General features: G+C 39.7%; 1 protein-coding gene and 1 long non-coding RNA gene across 5 annotated transcripts in view; one reads left to right on the forward strand and one right to left on the reverse strand.

Moving 5' to 3' along the window:
* Window positions 1-14,356, forward strand: part of LOC120399244 (disintegrin and metalloproteinase domain-containing protein 32-like) — a 48,637-nt gene that overhangs the window by 2,322 nt on the left and 31,959 nt on the right. For 3 of the 4 annotated variants that reach the window (XM_039527326.1, XM_039527329.1, XM_039527328.1), the window contains 6 exons: window positions 1,580-1,641; window positions 2,197-2,275; window positions 3,905-3,981; window positions 4,122-4,299; window positions 5,864-5,929; window positions 12,955-13,026. In XM_039527326.1, coding sequence (XP_039383260.1) covers window positions 1,580-1,641; window positions 2,197-2,275; window positions 3,905-3,981; window positions 4,122-4,299; window positions 5,864-5,929; window positions 12,955-13,026 — 534 coding nt within the window. The remainder of the gene's footprint in view (window positions 1-1,579; window positions 1,642-2,196; window positions 2,276-3,904; window positions 3,982-4,121; window positions 4,300-5,863; window positions 5,930-12,954; window positions 13,027-14,356) is intronic. The other variant, XM_039527327.1, reaches the window with a different exon arrangement.
* LOC120399245 lies at window positions 2,930-7,912 on the reverse strand. The gene is made up of 3 exons (XR_005595046.1): window positions 7,779-7,912; window positions 6,342-6,505; window positions 2,930-3,109 (listed from the first exon to the last, which is right to left on the reverse strand). It is a non-coding gene; the product is annotated as an uncharacterized LOC120399245 (long non-coding RNA).

The raw sequence follows: 14,356 nt of genomic DNA on the forward strand, positions 1-14,356 counted from the left end.
GACCTAGATATGGCAAAGTGCTCAAGCGTTTAAACTTTTAGATTTAAAGGGGAGCTGCAAATGTCTTGTACAACATTTTAAAAAAAGTTTCAGCTTCCAAAATCTTACAGGTATTGGTTTAAAATTTACTGGCAGTCTTAGTCTTGTCAAATGCAAAGTAAATGCTCAATGAAAGAATGATTTAAATTATTTGCATGTATTGCAGTGTTTTAAATTAATGTAATTTCTCAGGAGAAAGATCCCCATGGTTCATTGTGAATACCTCATTGAAATCATTTGCTCAGAATTCAGCTCCGGTCAAAAAAACAAATAAAGTGTATATAAATAATGGGATAGAAATAATACTTGAAAATATTATCCAATTACACAGATTGATACCACACTCTCCCATGGAATATTGCATTCAGTTCTAGACACCTTGTCTCTGAAAAGTGTTACAGAAATAGAAGAGGTCTCGAGTTGGGCAACAAAACAGTTTGACACATGGGAAAATTTCTGTATGAGGAGAGATTAGGAGAATTCAGCTGAGAAGGAAGAGGAACAAGAGGGGACATGATGATGATGATATGTATAAAATAAGAGCAAGCACAATGAAATATTCAATGGAAATGAAAGGCAACATATGTGTGATTGCTGAAAGGAAATAAAAGTTTTATTGGATAACAATTTTTATAAGGGATATAAACCTTCCTTATTCAGGTTATAATGCAAACACTAATGAAAGGGGATTAGGAATAAATTTAATTTATGAGCAGGTTATTCCATAATGGTCCACTATACTTCTTGTACCTGGCTTTGATATATCTAGTACAAGCTATTGCTGGAGATAGGATAATAGACTAGACTACTACTGGTCTGAACCATTATGGCAATTCTTATGTAAATAATTTGCACATAATGTTACTTGTCTTTTAAAGTCTAATAATTTTTATTGATGATTGTATTTAATTATTTTTAAATGGTTTTACAGTCACTTTTATGATAGCTGTACATCATGATATTATGAACCCTGCTGGGTTTTTGCTTACTTGCACTATCAGTATAATTATTTGGCTCCCATGAAAATAACTTCCTATACTGTATCACTTTGTATAGAAATTTTATTGCCACATAAAATATTCTTGTAAATTATATAGTGTACACTAATATGTGATTTTGTCCCCTGTGGTAATTGGAGCGGATTTCACGTAGTTTATTAATTGTAACTACGTATTTTGAATTATGTTGGTTTTCCTTTTAACATTTTCTCCTCCTTAGCTGTGGTTGCTTATAGACAAGGAGCTTTTAAAAGGAACATATGATTCAGTTTAAGAAAGCAAAGATTGAGTCACTCTGCACAGCACAGAGCTTTGGAAGGGCACAACACAATATGTTTTGGTAGATGTCAAGAGGGGCCAACCCTGGTCTGGTGTATTTTAATCTCAATTTGTCCATTTCTCTTGAGAAACACTTGCAGTGTACTTCTTCATTGAGCACTTTAAATGTATGCTCATGTTTAGTAGATGCAGAATTATTGAGCTATTTAAAATACTGTGTTAGTAAATCTCTTTTTTTTCCTCTGTCATTCTGGATGCATTAGAATCAGGTGTCCTATGTTATTACAATAGAAGAGAAGTCATATACCCTTCTCCTGAAGCAACAGTAAGTGACTGACTTTCTTCCTCACCCTTTGGCTGGGTACTGTGTGATCTGTTGTTATAAATGTTTCTAATAAATCCTGTCAGCTATTGGATGACTTGTTTTTAACTTCCCTTTGTTTTCCAGTCTTTGGTTATTATTTTTTGTCTGTAAGAGTCCAAACTTATACTTCTCCATCTTGTTGCTTTAGCCTGTTATTCTTATTATTATGCACTGACAATTGGTGAGTAGGAAATACCCTTACAGATCCTCGAGTTTCAAGACTTAAGGAGAAGATTGAGAAGCTGACTGGCAAACAGCAAACAAATTTGGAATCCTCAGAAGGGTTTGTAGCTGTGTATCTTGAAAGCTGATCATTACTGTCACCCCATCTAACTCAACAATTTTCCAATCGGAAAGAAAACATAAAACATTAAATTGTGACTCAAGAAACTGAACTAACGGGTGGAAAAAAATCATTGCAACATGCTGCAATAAGTGTGAGTGCTCTTTAATTTTTCAGGAATGTATAATACTTATTTTGGAATTCAAACTTTTTTTTTTCTTTTTTTTAAATAGAGTTTTTTTACCCAATAATTTCAGGGTGTATACTTACAGCCAAGAGGGGTCTGTTCATTCTAATTTCCCACATATTAAGGTAAGATTTATTTTCTGTATCTTGCAGGTTTAGCTTTTTGAAAATAGACTCGCTGTTAGAAATACTCTCTGGGGATTTTACTTATATTTTAAAGTATTAAAATGACTCTCCTTTGGAAAGTACCTTAGACTTTTCTTATTTATTGCTAATCCTGTTATGAGCTTCTTCAATGAAAGGTTCAAATATCCATTAGAATTACTAAGAGTAAAAATTATTATTTTCAAATTTAGAACCTGTATTAAATTAACAGCCTTATCAAGAAAGCATCTGTGGCAAAGGCACTACAACAGAGTTTTAGAGTGGGATTTTCTAACTCTAATTTTCGCTTAGTGTTGACCTAACTTTGTTCCCATTAAAGTTAGTTGGAGTGGAGTGGAGTGCCAATGCTGAACATTTTTGAAACTCATAAAATCAATAGCCTAATTGTGAAGATCTCAATTATATGTAAAATCAAAAGAAAAACATAGATGTAAAAGAAATATGGGTTTCTTACAATCCTGAGCATTTCACTATAGATAATATTAGCTTATTATCCATAAACTGTTCTCCCCAGATCCCCAAAGTAGGATTTAATCTGCAGTTAATGGCAATGGCATATGCTAGTTTCAGAAGAGCAATGCACTCTAAGCTTTTCTCTTTAATATTATCGACAGGCTTACAGTTCCTTCTCAGAGTACTTGCTCATAGTACTGGAATATTGGAGAGGAAGGATGATCCAATGATTAGGGTGCTAGTCTAGGACTTGACAGACCCGGTTTCTAGTCTCTCCTCAGCACAGGCTTCATGTGTGGCTTTGGGCAGGTTACTTGGTCTCTCTGCACCTCAATTCTCCATCTGTAAAATGAGGATAATAGAACTTCCTTACCTCACGAGCGTAAGGTGACCAGACAGCAAGTGCGAAAAATCGGGATGCGGGTGGGGGATAATAGGCACCTATATAAGACAAAGCCCCAAATATCGGGACTGTCCCTATAAAATCGGGACATCTGATCACCCTACATGAGTGCCATGAAGATAAATATATTGAGGTGCTCAGATACTGTGGTGATGGAGGCCATACAAGTACCTAAGATAAATAGATATAGTCCCCGAAGAGTGCAGTTCAGTAGAGGGAACAGTACTGGATTTACAGTGGCTCCGCTCCCACTCAGCCTCTTCCCCCTAGACCCCTCCGACTGCTTGTTCTTCTCCACCCCTCCCCTACCCACTGCTTGCTTCTCTGCCCCCCCTCTTTTCTGCTCCCTCCCCTCTGTGTGTGAGTGGTGGGCGGGGCCTTGAGGGAGGATGCAGAGCAGGGCTGGGGCCTTGGAGCAGAGGATGGGCTAAGTGCAGGGTGGGGTCCACAACAGTTTAATTTGGCCCTGAGAGGGGTACAAAGACAGAAAAGATCATTTCGAGTTTTCCAGTTCACTCACATCTACTCATGTTTACAGACTGTGGTCCCCTTGTCCCCATATACTCTGAATCTTTTCATTGGGAGCATATCCTTTAGAGTGACAACATAACCTAAATAATTACGGATGTGCACTGCCTCAGCATTTCAATACTAAAATGATTTCCAGCTCTTGGATGGTGAACTCCCCTTACTGATAAGTAAGCCATTAATTTTTCTTGAATTATTTTTTCTAGCGTGATTGTTTCTACAAAGGATATATTGCAGGTTTTCCAAATTCAGTTGTGACACTCAGCACCTGTTCTGGACTTAGGTAATGACATCATTTTTATTTAAATACAGAAATTAAATAATTGCAGAAGGTTTTTTTGCATTTACAGTATCTGTTGCCTTTCAGACTGACTGTAGTTTCATTCAAACTTTTATAGCTTCACATAATTTTGGCTTTTTCAGAGGGATACTGCAGTTAAAGAATGTCAGCTATGGAATTGAACCTTTGGACTCTACACCTGGATTTCAGCATCTAGTTTATCAAATATGGAATGAAAACATAGAGAGTCTGCTTTTTGTAGAAAACGATTCTGTTATATGGAGTGAAGGGATGACACGAAAGCTGGATACAGGAATAAAAGTAGGTGCTGGTTGGTTTGCTTTGCTGAGAAAATGTTTAATATGTTAGTATCTGATCTACTTTAAAATTACTACACTAAGTATTTTTACCCAAATTCTTTTCTCAGTTACACTTTTATATCCTCAATAAAGTTTGTGGGGTTGCGTGGATGTTACTGAGGGCAGAATTTATCTGTTTGTGTTTTGTCTGAAAGACAGGGCAGAGCCACTACACTGTGGTCATTTTGGTTTATTCAGTATGTCTGATACTCAGACACTGGACAACTTAGTTGTGGTAAGAACAATATTTTACCTCTTTTGGTTGGGTATTGTGATAACACACATTATCTTCCTGGACCGTGGATTGAAGCATGGGGCTGCTACATGACAAGTAGAAGCCATTACTTAATTAGGAAAGAATGTAGCTGGGAAGCAATGATTCTTGGATGCTTGTGGGAATGTGATCCAGTACCCTGAACTGGTTTGAGAGATCATGATGTCTTATGTCACCACCTTGCTCATAGATGTAATATTACTAAAGGGGATATTCCCATCTTGATGAGGAGGGCTTTCTGCACACAAGCCCGATAACAACAGGTGAGACAGCACAGCTGAGGCCTCACATATTGGGCTGAGGATTAGTCTCCTAAATATCCTCCCTGGATCCTCACTCTAACATTCAGCACCTGACATAGCTCCCTGGATCCTCATTCTAACATTCAGCACCTGAAAATTGGTAGTTCTAGATTTAAATAGCGAGTCTAAGTACACGTACATATGTAGACAGTCTCCTTTGATATTTTTGGATCTCTACCTACCACTTTCACTTCTCAACATTAATGCCCCTACATGACTGGTTAGGAGAAGTGTTTTCAGCCATGCCCTCAGAGAACAACATAGCTTTGTCTCTTCACACTTTTTATGTGCTGATCCAAATTACTAGGTCAAATTGAGAACTAAGGTGAGAAATTAAATGGTTCTGGTGCCAGTGACTTGACAGTGCAGTGTGCATGGCAGGACACCTAACTATCCCACCAGAGAGAGAGTTGTGGATCTAGACTAGATGGCATGTGTGGATTCCGCACAGAAGTTTAGTGTTTAAGGTCTTGACCTCACATAATTTTTCCTTTGGGCAGGGGAGACCAGTTCAAGTAATCTTTGACTGAACAAATTTGGCTCCAAAATGTCAGATTTTCATGTACATGTTGTTTCCGTAACTTTGGTTCAGAGGTTTTGCTAATAGTGGAGAGTGAATGTCATTATCAAAGGGATTCTCAGCTGTGAGATCACTTATTCATTTAATTTTTCCCATTACTATTCTCCTTTTTAAAAATTCTAGTAACTAAGTGAAGTCCAACTCTGTTGATGATTTTAGAATCGTATACATTCCTTAATTTGTGACTTCTAAGAAGTCCAGGGCTATTTCCACAGATTGATTTAATTGTTTCTGAATTGCACTAATTAAGCTTGGGCATTCACTATTCTTGTTTTGTGACTTCTGCTCTCTGTGTCTCATTTACACTGCTAGTAATGAGCACAAGAGGTATAATGTAGAAGTAATTCCTTAACATACTTTTTTCCTTAAGGCAAAACAGAATTTCGTCAGATACTCCAGATATTTGGAAATGCATGTGATTTTGGACAAGGCTCTGGTAAGTCTAAACTAATTAACCATTTATATTTTCCTATAGTATTGTCTTAATTTTTATTGCAAAAGCTGATTCCAGCTCTAGAAACTTCCTCTCTGTCTCTACCGCATATAGTAGGAGCATGCACACTTTACAAAATGTAGATGTGGCTTCTCCCTGATGTCTTAACCATTTTGATTAATCCTATGGCAGATTCAAAAACTGACCCATATATATGACTGTCCAAGGTTAATGTCCCAAGGTTGCCCCCTTGCAGAGAGAGCAGACACCTCACTTAACTGCTATATTGTTCTCTGGGCAGCCCCAGCCCTGTGGTCTGGTTCTGGGGTCTGAGTACAGCCTTCTGGCTGTGCCTTTAGTGAGTCCGTCCCCTTTCAGGGAATATAAAACAATCCTAACAAAGGAAAATATTTACCTGCCCCACTTCCTTGTGCAAGTGAGAGGGAAGCAGTCTTTCAAGCAGTTTCAGTTCCCGGTCCTCAGTGCAAATAAAGGTCGGGGCCAATGTTTCCTCTAAGTTTTTCCATCCATGTGTGGAATAAATTTTGTTATGTGCACCAAGGTGCATCAACAAAAAACCTAGATATAATATATATTTTTTAAAAGTTACCACAGGGATAATTACTCCAGCCAGGACAGTTTAGGCATTTTAGAACTCACCCCTCAAAGAACTAAATTTAAGTGTAAGAGAGAAATAAAAATTATGAAATGCATAGACCAGTCAAAAATGCTGCGGAGGTGGGGTACATGGGCAGGAGAGAGACAGAGACAAAAATCGTGTGAGCTGGCTGCTCGGGAAGTCTTAGAGATCCTGCGCTGTCCCTTTAAGGCCCACTCACTCACTCACCCTGAAATCTAGTTCAGACCTCCGACCACAGCAACTCTCTCCTGCTCGAGTCCTGAGCCCTGTCTCCTCTTCCCTGCTTTGTGGAGATGAGGGTCAGGAGGAGGGGACACGGTGACATCAACACCCTCTCCTCCCCGCCACTCTGTACAGCCAGCAGGAGGGTCACGGGAGCAGCTGCAGAAGCAATGTGGATGCAAAGCAACGGGGGAGAGGGGCACCTAAACACATGCTGCTGGATGTGCACGGCTCTGCTAATCAAGTGCACGGCACTTGAATCACTCCTGGGCAGCTGTCCAACTGTGCAGCTTAGAGGGAACACAGGTCAGGGCTTAATCCTCAGGGGAATTTCAACAAAGAAAATCAGCCCAACCTATCTCCTTTCTCAGCGGGCTTAGGCAGGCAGCATTCACAAACTATGGGTCAGTTAGTGACACAGGGCCTCCAGTCTGGGTGCCAGAGCCAGGGCCTGCTTGCTTCTGAGTGCCACTGCAACTGCATGGAGTTCCTCTCTTTCAAGGGCTTGTCTCCAGGCCTGACGAGCCTCACAGGTGCAACAGGTTGGGGCTGATTGTGACCACAGCGGTTCCTTAACACTTGCTTGGCTTGTGGCCCGGTGTGTATGTCATCTGCCCCACCACAATGCCACAGTACTTTTAGCCCCAGCAACAAACATTTAATGGCATCCTCCATGCTTTAGAGAAAACTATTGGGTAGTTCCCCTTTTAGAAGTTAAATACTACTGTGGTGGGGTTCTTTGGTATTTTCCTCCCTATGAGGATGAAACACCATAACAGAGGCTCAAACTCTGTGTATACCCCAAATAAAAAAAAATCTGTAAGAGAAGCAAAAAATGCCACCATGGCTAAACACCAGAGTTAGAGATGCCAGGTCACCAGGGCCATTGCTTCTCCCCACCTCTAAAGCATGTGCTGCCATACCCAGTCTTTTCAAGGAGATTTATTTCTTTAAACAGAGGTTATTAAGCAAACAGAAAATAGTCTTAACTCTATCTTTGGCCCCAGGTTTCTGGGCCACCCTTCCAAGGGGTCTCTGGCACCCCAGCTCCTGATAGCCTCCCAGCCTCAGTCAGCTCTGCTCCTCTTGGGAGCAGCAGCTGCATGGCTGGTTCTCTGAGCCCTGACCCCTCCCACTCCAGTGTGGCTTTTTCTCCCCAGGGCTCAGCCTGTTTCAGTCCTTCCTCCTTCCAGGTGCCTATTAGCATAGCAGCCCTTTATAGGCCGAGGTGTAGCCCAGCCCTCTTTAACTAGCTGGATTGGGCTCACCTGCTGTAGTCCAGGGGAGCTGGGCTCAGTCAATCCACAAAGACAGGCAGTTACAGACAAAAAGACATCTTTAGAAAAGAACATAAACTCTGGCAAGTCAAGTGTAAAAATATAATTCGGCAGGCCAAAAAAGAATTTGAAGAGCAACTAGCAAAAGACACAAAAAGTAACAGCATTTTTTTTCAAGTGTACATCAGAAGCAGGAAGCCTGCTCAATAATCAGCCACTGGATGATTGAGGTGCTAAAGGAGCACTCAAGGAAGACAAGGCAGTTGCAGAGAAGCTAAATGGATTCTTTACATCTGTCTTCACTGCAGAGGATGTGAGAGAGATTCCCACATCTGAGCCATTCCTTTTAGGGGATAAATAGAGGACATTTGGGAACAAATTGATAAATGAAACAGTAATAAGTCGCCAGGGCCAGATGGTATTCACCCAAGAGTTCTGAAGGAACTCATATATGAAATTTCAGAACTACTAAATGTGGTATGTAACCTATTGTTTAAATCTGCTTCTGTACCAGATGATTCACAGATAGGCTTACTGGCCTGTAATTGCCTAACTTCAGTATGAGGTAAACTGGCTGAAACTATGGTTAAGAACAGAATTATCAGACACATAGATGAACACAATATGTTGGGGAAGAGTCAACACTGCTTTTGTAGAGGAAAATCATGCCTCATCAATCTATTAGAATTCTTTGAGGGAGTCAAAAAGCATGTGGACATGGGTGATCCAGTCATTATAGTGTACTTGAACTTTCAGAAAGCCTTTGACAAGGTCTCTCACCAAAGGCTCTTAAGCAAAATAGGTAGTCATGGGATAAGAGGGTCCTCTCATGGATCAGTTAACTGGTTAAAAGATAGAAAACATAGGTAACAATAAATGGTCAGTTTTCACAGTGGAGAGAAGTAAGTAGCACGCTCCCCCAAGGATCTGTGCTGGGAACAGTGCTGTTCAGCATATTTATAAATGATCTGGAAAAAGGGGTAAATAGTGAGGTGGCAAAGTTTGCAGACTATATTAAATTACTCAAGATAGTTAAATCGAAAGCTGACTGTGAAGAGTTACAAATAGATCTCACAAAACTGGAAGGGTGGGCAACAAAATGGCAGAAGAAATTCAGTGTTGATAAATACAAAGGAATGCACATTGGAAAACATAATCCCAACTACACATACAATATGATGGCATCTAAATTAGCTGTTACCAGTCAAGAAAGAGAACTTGGAGTCCTTGTGGATAGTTTTCTGATAATGTCTGCTCAATGTGCAGCAGCAGTCAAAAAAGCTAACAGAATGTTAGGAACCATTAGAAAAGGGACAATAAGACAGAAAATATCCTAACACCACTATATAAATCCATGGTATGCCCACACCTGGAATACTGTGTGCAGTTTTGCTCACTCTGTCTCAAGAAAGATATTAGAATTGGAAAAAGTACAGAGAAGGGCAACAAAAATGATTAGGGGTATGGAACAGCTTCCATATGCGAGAGATTAAAAAGACCAGAACTCTTCAGCTTGAAAAAGAGACAACTGAGGGGAGATATAATAGAGATCTATAAAATCATGAATGATTTGGAGAAAGTGAATAAAGAAGTGTTATTTACTCCTTACATAACACAAGAACGCAGGGTCACCCAATGAAATTATTAGGCAGTCTATTTAAAACAAACATAAGGAAGTACTTCACACAATGCACAGTCAATCTGTGGAACTCATTGTGAAGGGATGTTGTGAAGGCCAAAAGTATAACTTGGTTAAAAAAGAATTAGGTAAGTTCCTGGAGGATAGGTCCATCAATTAGCCCAGATGGTCAGTGACACAACCCCATGCTCTGGATGTCCATAAACCTCTGATTGCCAGAAGCTGGGACTGGATGACAGGGGATGGATCACTCAATAAATTGCCCTGTTCTGTTCGTTCCCCCTGAAGCATCTGGCACTGGCCACTTCTGAAATACAGGATATTGGGCTAGCTGGATCATTGGTCTGACACATTATGGCCATTCTCATGTTCTTATGTTGGCTGATTTGTTCATTCTAACAAATGATCTAGGAGGAGATGGGAGGAGATGACATGAAGAAAAACAGATAAAGTTTCTCTGAGAAGTGGGTGAGAATGTTTTACATAAGAATGGCCATACTGGGTCAGACCAAAGGTCCATCAAGGCCAGTATCCTGTCCTCTGACAGTGGCCAATGGCAGGTGCCCCAAAGGGAATGAACAGACAGGTTATCATCAAATGATCCATGCCCTGTCACCCAATCCCAGCTTCTGGCAAACAGAGGCTAAGGATGCCATTTCTGCCCATCCTGGCTAATAGCCATTGATGGCCCTATCTTCCATGAATCTATCTAGCTCCCTTTTGAACACCATTACAGTATTGGCCTTCAAAACACCCTCTGGCAAGGAGTTCCAGAGGTTGACAGTGCGTTGCGTGAAAAAATACTTTTGTGTTTGTTTTAAACCTGCTACCTATTAATTTCATTTGGTGGCCCCTTGTTCTTGTATTATGAGAAGGAGTAAATAACACTTCTTTATTTACTTTCTCTATACTGCTCATGATTCTATAGACCTCTATCATATCCCCCCCTTAGTCGCCTCTTTTCCAAGCTGAAAAGTCCCAGTTTTATTAATCTCTCCTCATACAAAAGCCGTTCTATACCTCTAATAATTTTTGTTGCCCTTTTCTGAACCTTTTCCAATTCCAATGTATCTTTTTTGAGATCGGGTGAACACATCTGCATGCAGTATTCAAGGTGTGGGCGTACCATGGATTTATATAGAGGCAATATGATATTTTCTGTCTTATTATCTATCCCTTTCTTGATGATTCCCAACATTCTGTTCGCTTTTTTGACTGCTGCTGCACATTGAGTGGATAATTTCAGACAACTATCCACAATGACTCCAAGATCTCTTTCTTGAGTGGTAACAGCTAATTTTGACCCCATCATTGTATACATATAGTTAGGATTATGTTTTCCAATGTGCATTACTTTGCATTTATCAACATTAAATGTCATCTGCCATTTTGTTGCCCAGTCACCCAGTTTTGTGAGATCCTTTTGTAGCTCTTCGCAGTCTGCCTGGGGCTTAACTATCTTGAGTAGTTTTGTATCCTCTGCAAATTTTGCCATCTCACTGTTTACCCCTTTTTCCAGATCATTTATGAATATGTTAAATAGTACTGGTCCCAGTACAGACCCCTGGAGAACACCACTATTTAACCTCTCTCCATTCTGAAAACTGACCATTTATTCCTACCCTTTTTTCCTATCTTTTAACCAGTTACCAATCCATGAGAGAACCTTGCCTCTTATCCCATGACTACTTATTTTGCTTAAGAGCCTTTGATGAAGGCTTTCTGAAAATCTCAATACACTATATCCACTGGATCTCCTTTGTCCGCATGCTTGTTGACCCCCTCAAAGAATTCTAGTAGATTGGCGAGGCAAGATTTCCCTTTACAAAAACCATGTTGACTATTTTCCAACAAATTATGCTAATCTATGTGTCTGACAATTTTGTTCTTTACGATAGTTTCAACCAATTTGCCCGGTACTGAAGTGAGGCTTACTGGCCTATAGTTGCCAGGGTCACCTCTGGAGCCCTTTTAAAAAAAATTGGTGTTACATTAGTTATTCTGTAGTCGTTTAGTACAGAAGCTGATTTTAAATGATAGGTTACACATGACAGTTAGTAGTCCTACAATTTCACATTTGAGTTTCTTCAGAACTCTTGGGTGAACACCATCAGGTCCTGGAGACTTATTACTGTTAAGATTATCAATTCATTCCAAAACCTCCTCTAATGACACCTCAATTTGGGACAGTTCCTCAGATCTGTCACCCAAAAAGAATGGCTCAGGTTTGGGAATCTCCATCACATCCTCAACAGTGAAGACCAATGCAAAGAATTCATTTAGTTTCTTCGCAATGGCCTTATCGTCTTTGAGTGCTCCTTTAGCATCTTGATCGTCCAGTGGCCCCACTGATTACTGAGCAGGCTTCCTGCTTCTGATGTATTAAAAAAATTTTTTGCTATTACTTTTGGAGTCTTTGGCTAGCTGTTCTTCAAATTATTTTTTGGTCTTTCTAATTATATTTTTACATTTCATTTGCCAGAGTTTATGCTCTTTTCTATTTTCTTCATTAGGATTTATCTTCCACTTTTTAAAGGATGCCTTTTTGCCTCTCACTGCTTCTTTTACTTTTGTTGTTTAACCACAGTGGCTCTTTTTTGGTTCTGTTACTATGCTTTTTAATTTGGGGTATACATTTAAATTGAGCCTCTATTATGGTGTCTTTAAAAAGTTTCCACGTGGCTTGCAGGGATTTTACTTTTGGTGCTGAACCTTTTAATTTCTGTTTAACTAACCTCCTCATTTTTGTGTAATTCCCCTTTCTGAAATTAAATGCTACAGTGTTGGGCCGCTGCGGAGTTTTCCCCACTACAGGGATGTTAAATGTAATTATATTATGGTCACTATTACCAAGCGGTTCCGTTATATTCACCTTTTGGACCTGATCCTGTGCTCCATTTAGGACTAAATCAAGAATTGCCTCTCCTTTTGTGGGTTTCTGGACCAGCTGCTCCAAGAAGCAGTCATTTAAGGCATCAAGAAACTTTATCTCAGCATCCCTTTCTGAGGTGATATGTACCCAGTCAATATGGGGATAGTTGAAATCCCTGATTATTATTATTGAGTTTTTTATTTTAATAACCTCTCTAATCTCCCTGAAATTAAGGCAGGTACCACAATTTGGAAATGGCACAAATAGAAATAACTCGTTTGGACACTGCATCAGTTCCCAAGGGAAATGTTATGTTCAAAGAGACATTGCACAGCAGAGATGTGTTGTTGTAATCTAAAAAGTTGTGTTATTTTTCAGTATGACTATATGGGTTCAGATAAGGATGTTGTAACGGAGAAAATAGTCCAACTTATTGGCTTTGTCAACAGTGTAAGTTACTGCCTTTTTCTGTTCAATATTCATATGGGAAATGTGGATGTTTTGATTCATTTTGCTGGTAGTCATAGCCTAGCAGTTAGAGCTAGGGGGCTGGGATCAGAACTCCTGGATTCTATTCCTGGTTCTGTCACCAACCTGCTGTGTGACTTTGCTAAGTCACCTCACGTTTCTGTGTCTTTTTCTTCTGTAAATTGGATATAATACACCTCTACCTCGATATAACACGAATTCGGATATAACGCGGTAAAGCAGTGCTCCGGGGCAGGGTGGGGCTGCACACTCCGGTGGATCAAAGGAAGTTCGATATAACGCAGTTTCACCTATAACGTGGTAAGATTTTTTGGCTCCCGAGGACAGTGTTATATCTGGGTAGAGGTGTACTTATCTGTGTCCTACATCACAAGGGTTATGTGAGACATAATGCTTTGAGAACTTTGGATGAAAGATGCAATAGGATAAGAAAATATTATTACCACATGAAGTCCAGATATTTTACAGATGATATTATTCTCTGGTGATTATTTAGTATCAGTTTTCATGCTCAGGATACTCAGTCTGCAGCAGTTAGATTAAAAACCATTTTATATTCCTCACCGCCAGGATTAGATCATTCACCCCTGAGAGACATCCGAGACCCCAGGTACTCTCAGCCATCTGAAAATGAAGGGACTTGCAGTGTTTCCCCCTTTAGAATTTTTTTATTGTAAAACTACTCTGACTACGTTAATTGTGGGCACTTGTTATTGTTATGATATCCGTGACTCTTTTTCTGTCTTAAGCTTTCTTAGGTTATGTCTGATTGTATATACAGTATTGGTAGTATGATGAGCCTCAATCTTGGCACCAGGATCTCCCAGATGGGCAATTTTCCAAACTCGACTTTTAACTTGGGTTAGCAGTGCAGTTTAAAGTATATAGGATGATCTGGGATTGAACTCAGACTGCTAACCTCAGTTGAAAGCCAAATTGCTGTGTCTGCACTGATATTTTAGCCTGAGTTAACTAACCCAAGTTAAGAATGCACCTCTTTTTGTTTGTTTGTTTGTTTTTGCAGTGTAGACATAATCTTAGTTATTTTAAGTTAACTTGGTCATAAAAAGAATTGTATGCATCATTGTAACCATGTTGGTCTCAGGATATTAGAGAAACAAGGTGGGTGAGGTAATATCCTTTATTGGCCCAACTTCTGTTAGTGAGAGAGACAAGCTTTTTGGGCGCACACCGAACTGAAGAAAAGCACTGTGTAAGCTTGAAAGGTTGTCTGTCTCACCAGCAGAAGTTGGTCCAATAAAAGATGTTACCTCACTCACCTTGTCTCTCT

Source organism: Mauremys reevesii, linkage group 2 (assembly GCF_016161935.1).
Source record: "Mauremys reevesii isolate NIE-2019 linkage group 2, ASM1616193v1, whole genome shotgun sequence".
Lineage (NCBI taxonomy): Eukaryota > Metazoa > Chordata > Testudines > Geoemydidae > Mauremys > Mauremys reevesii.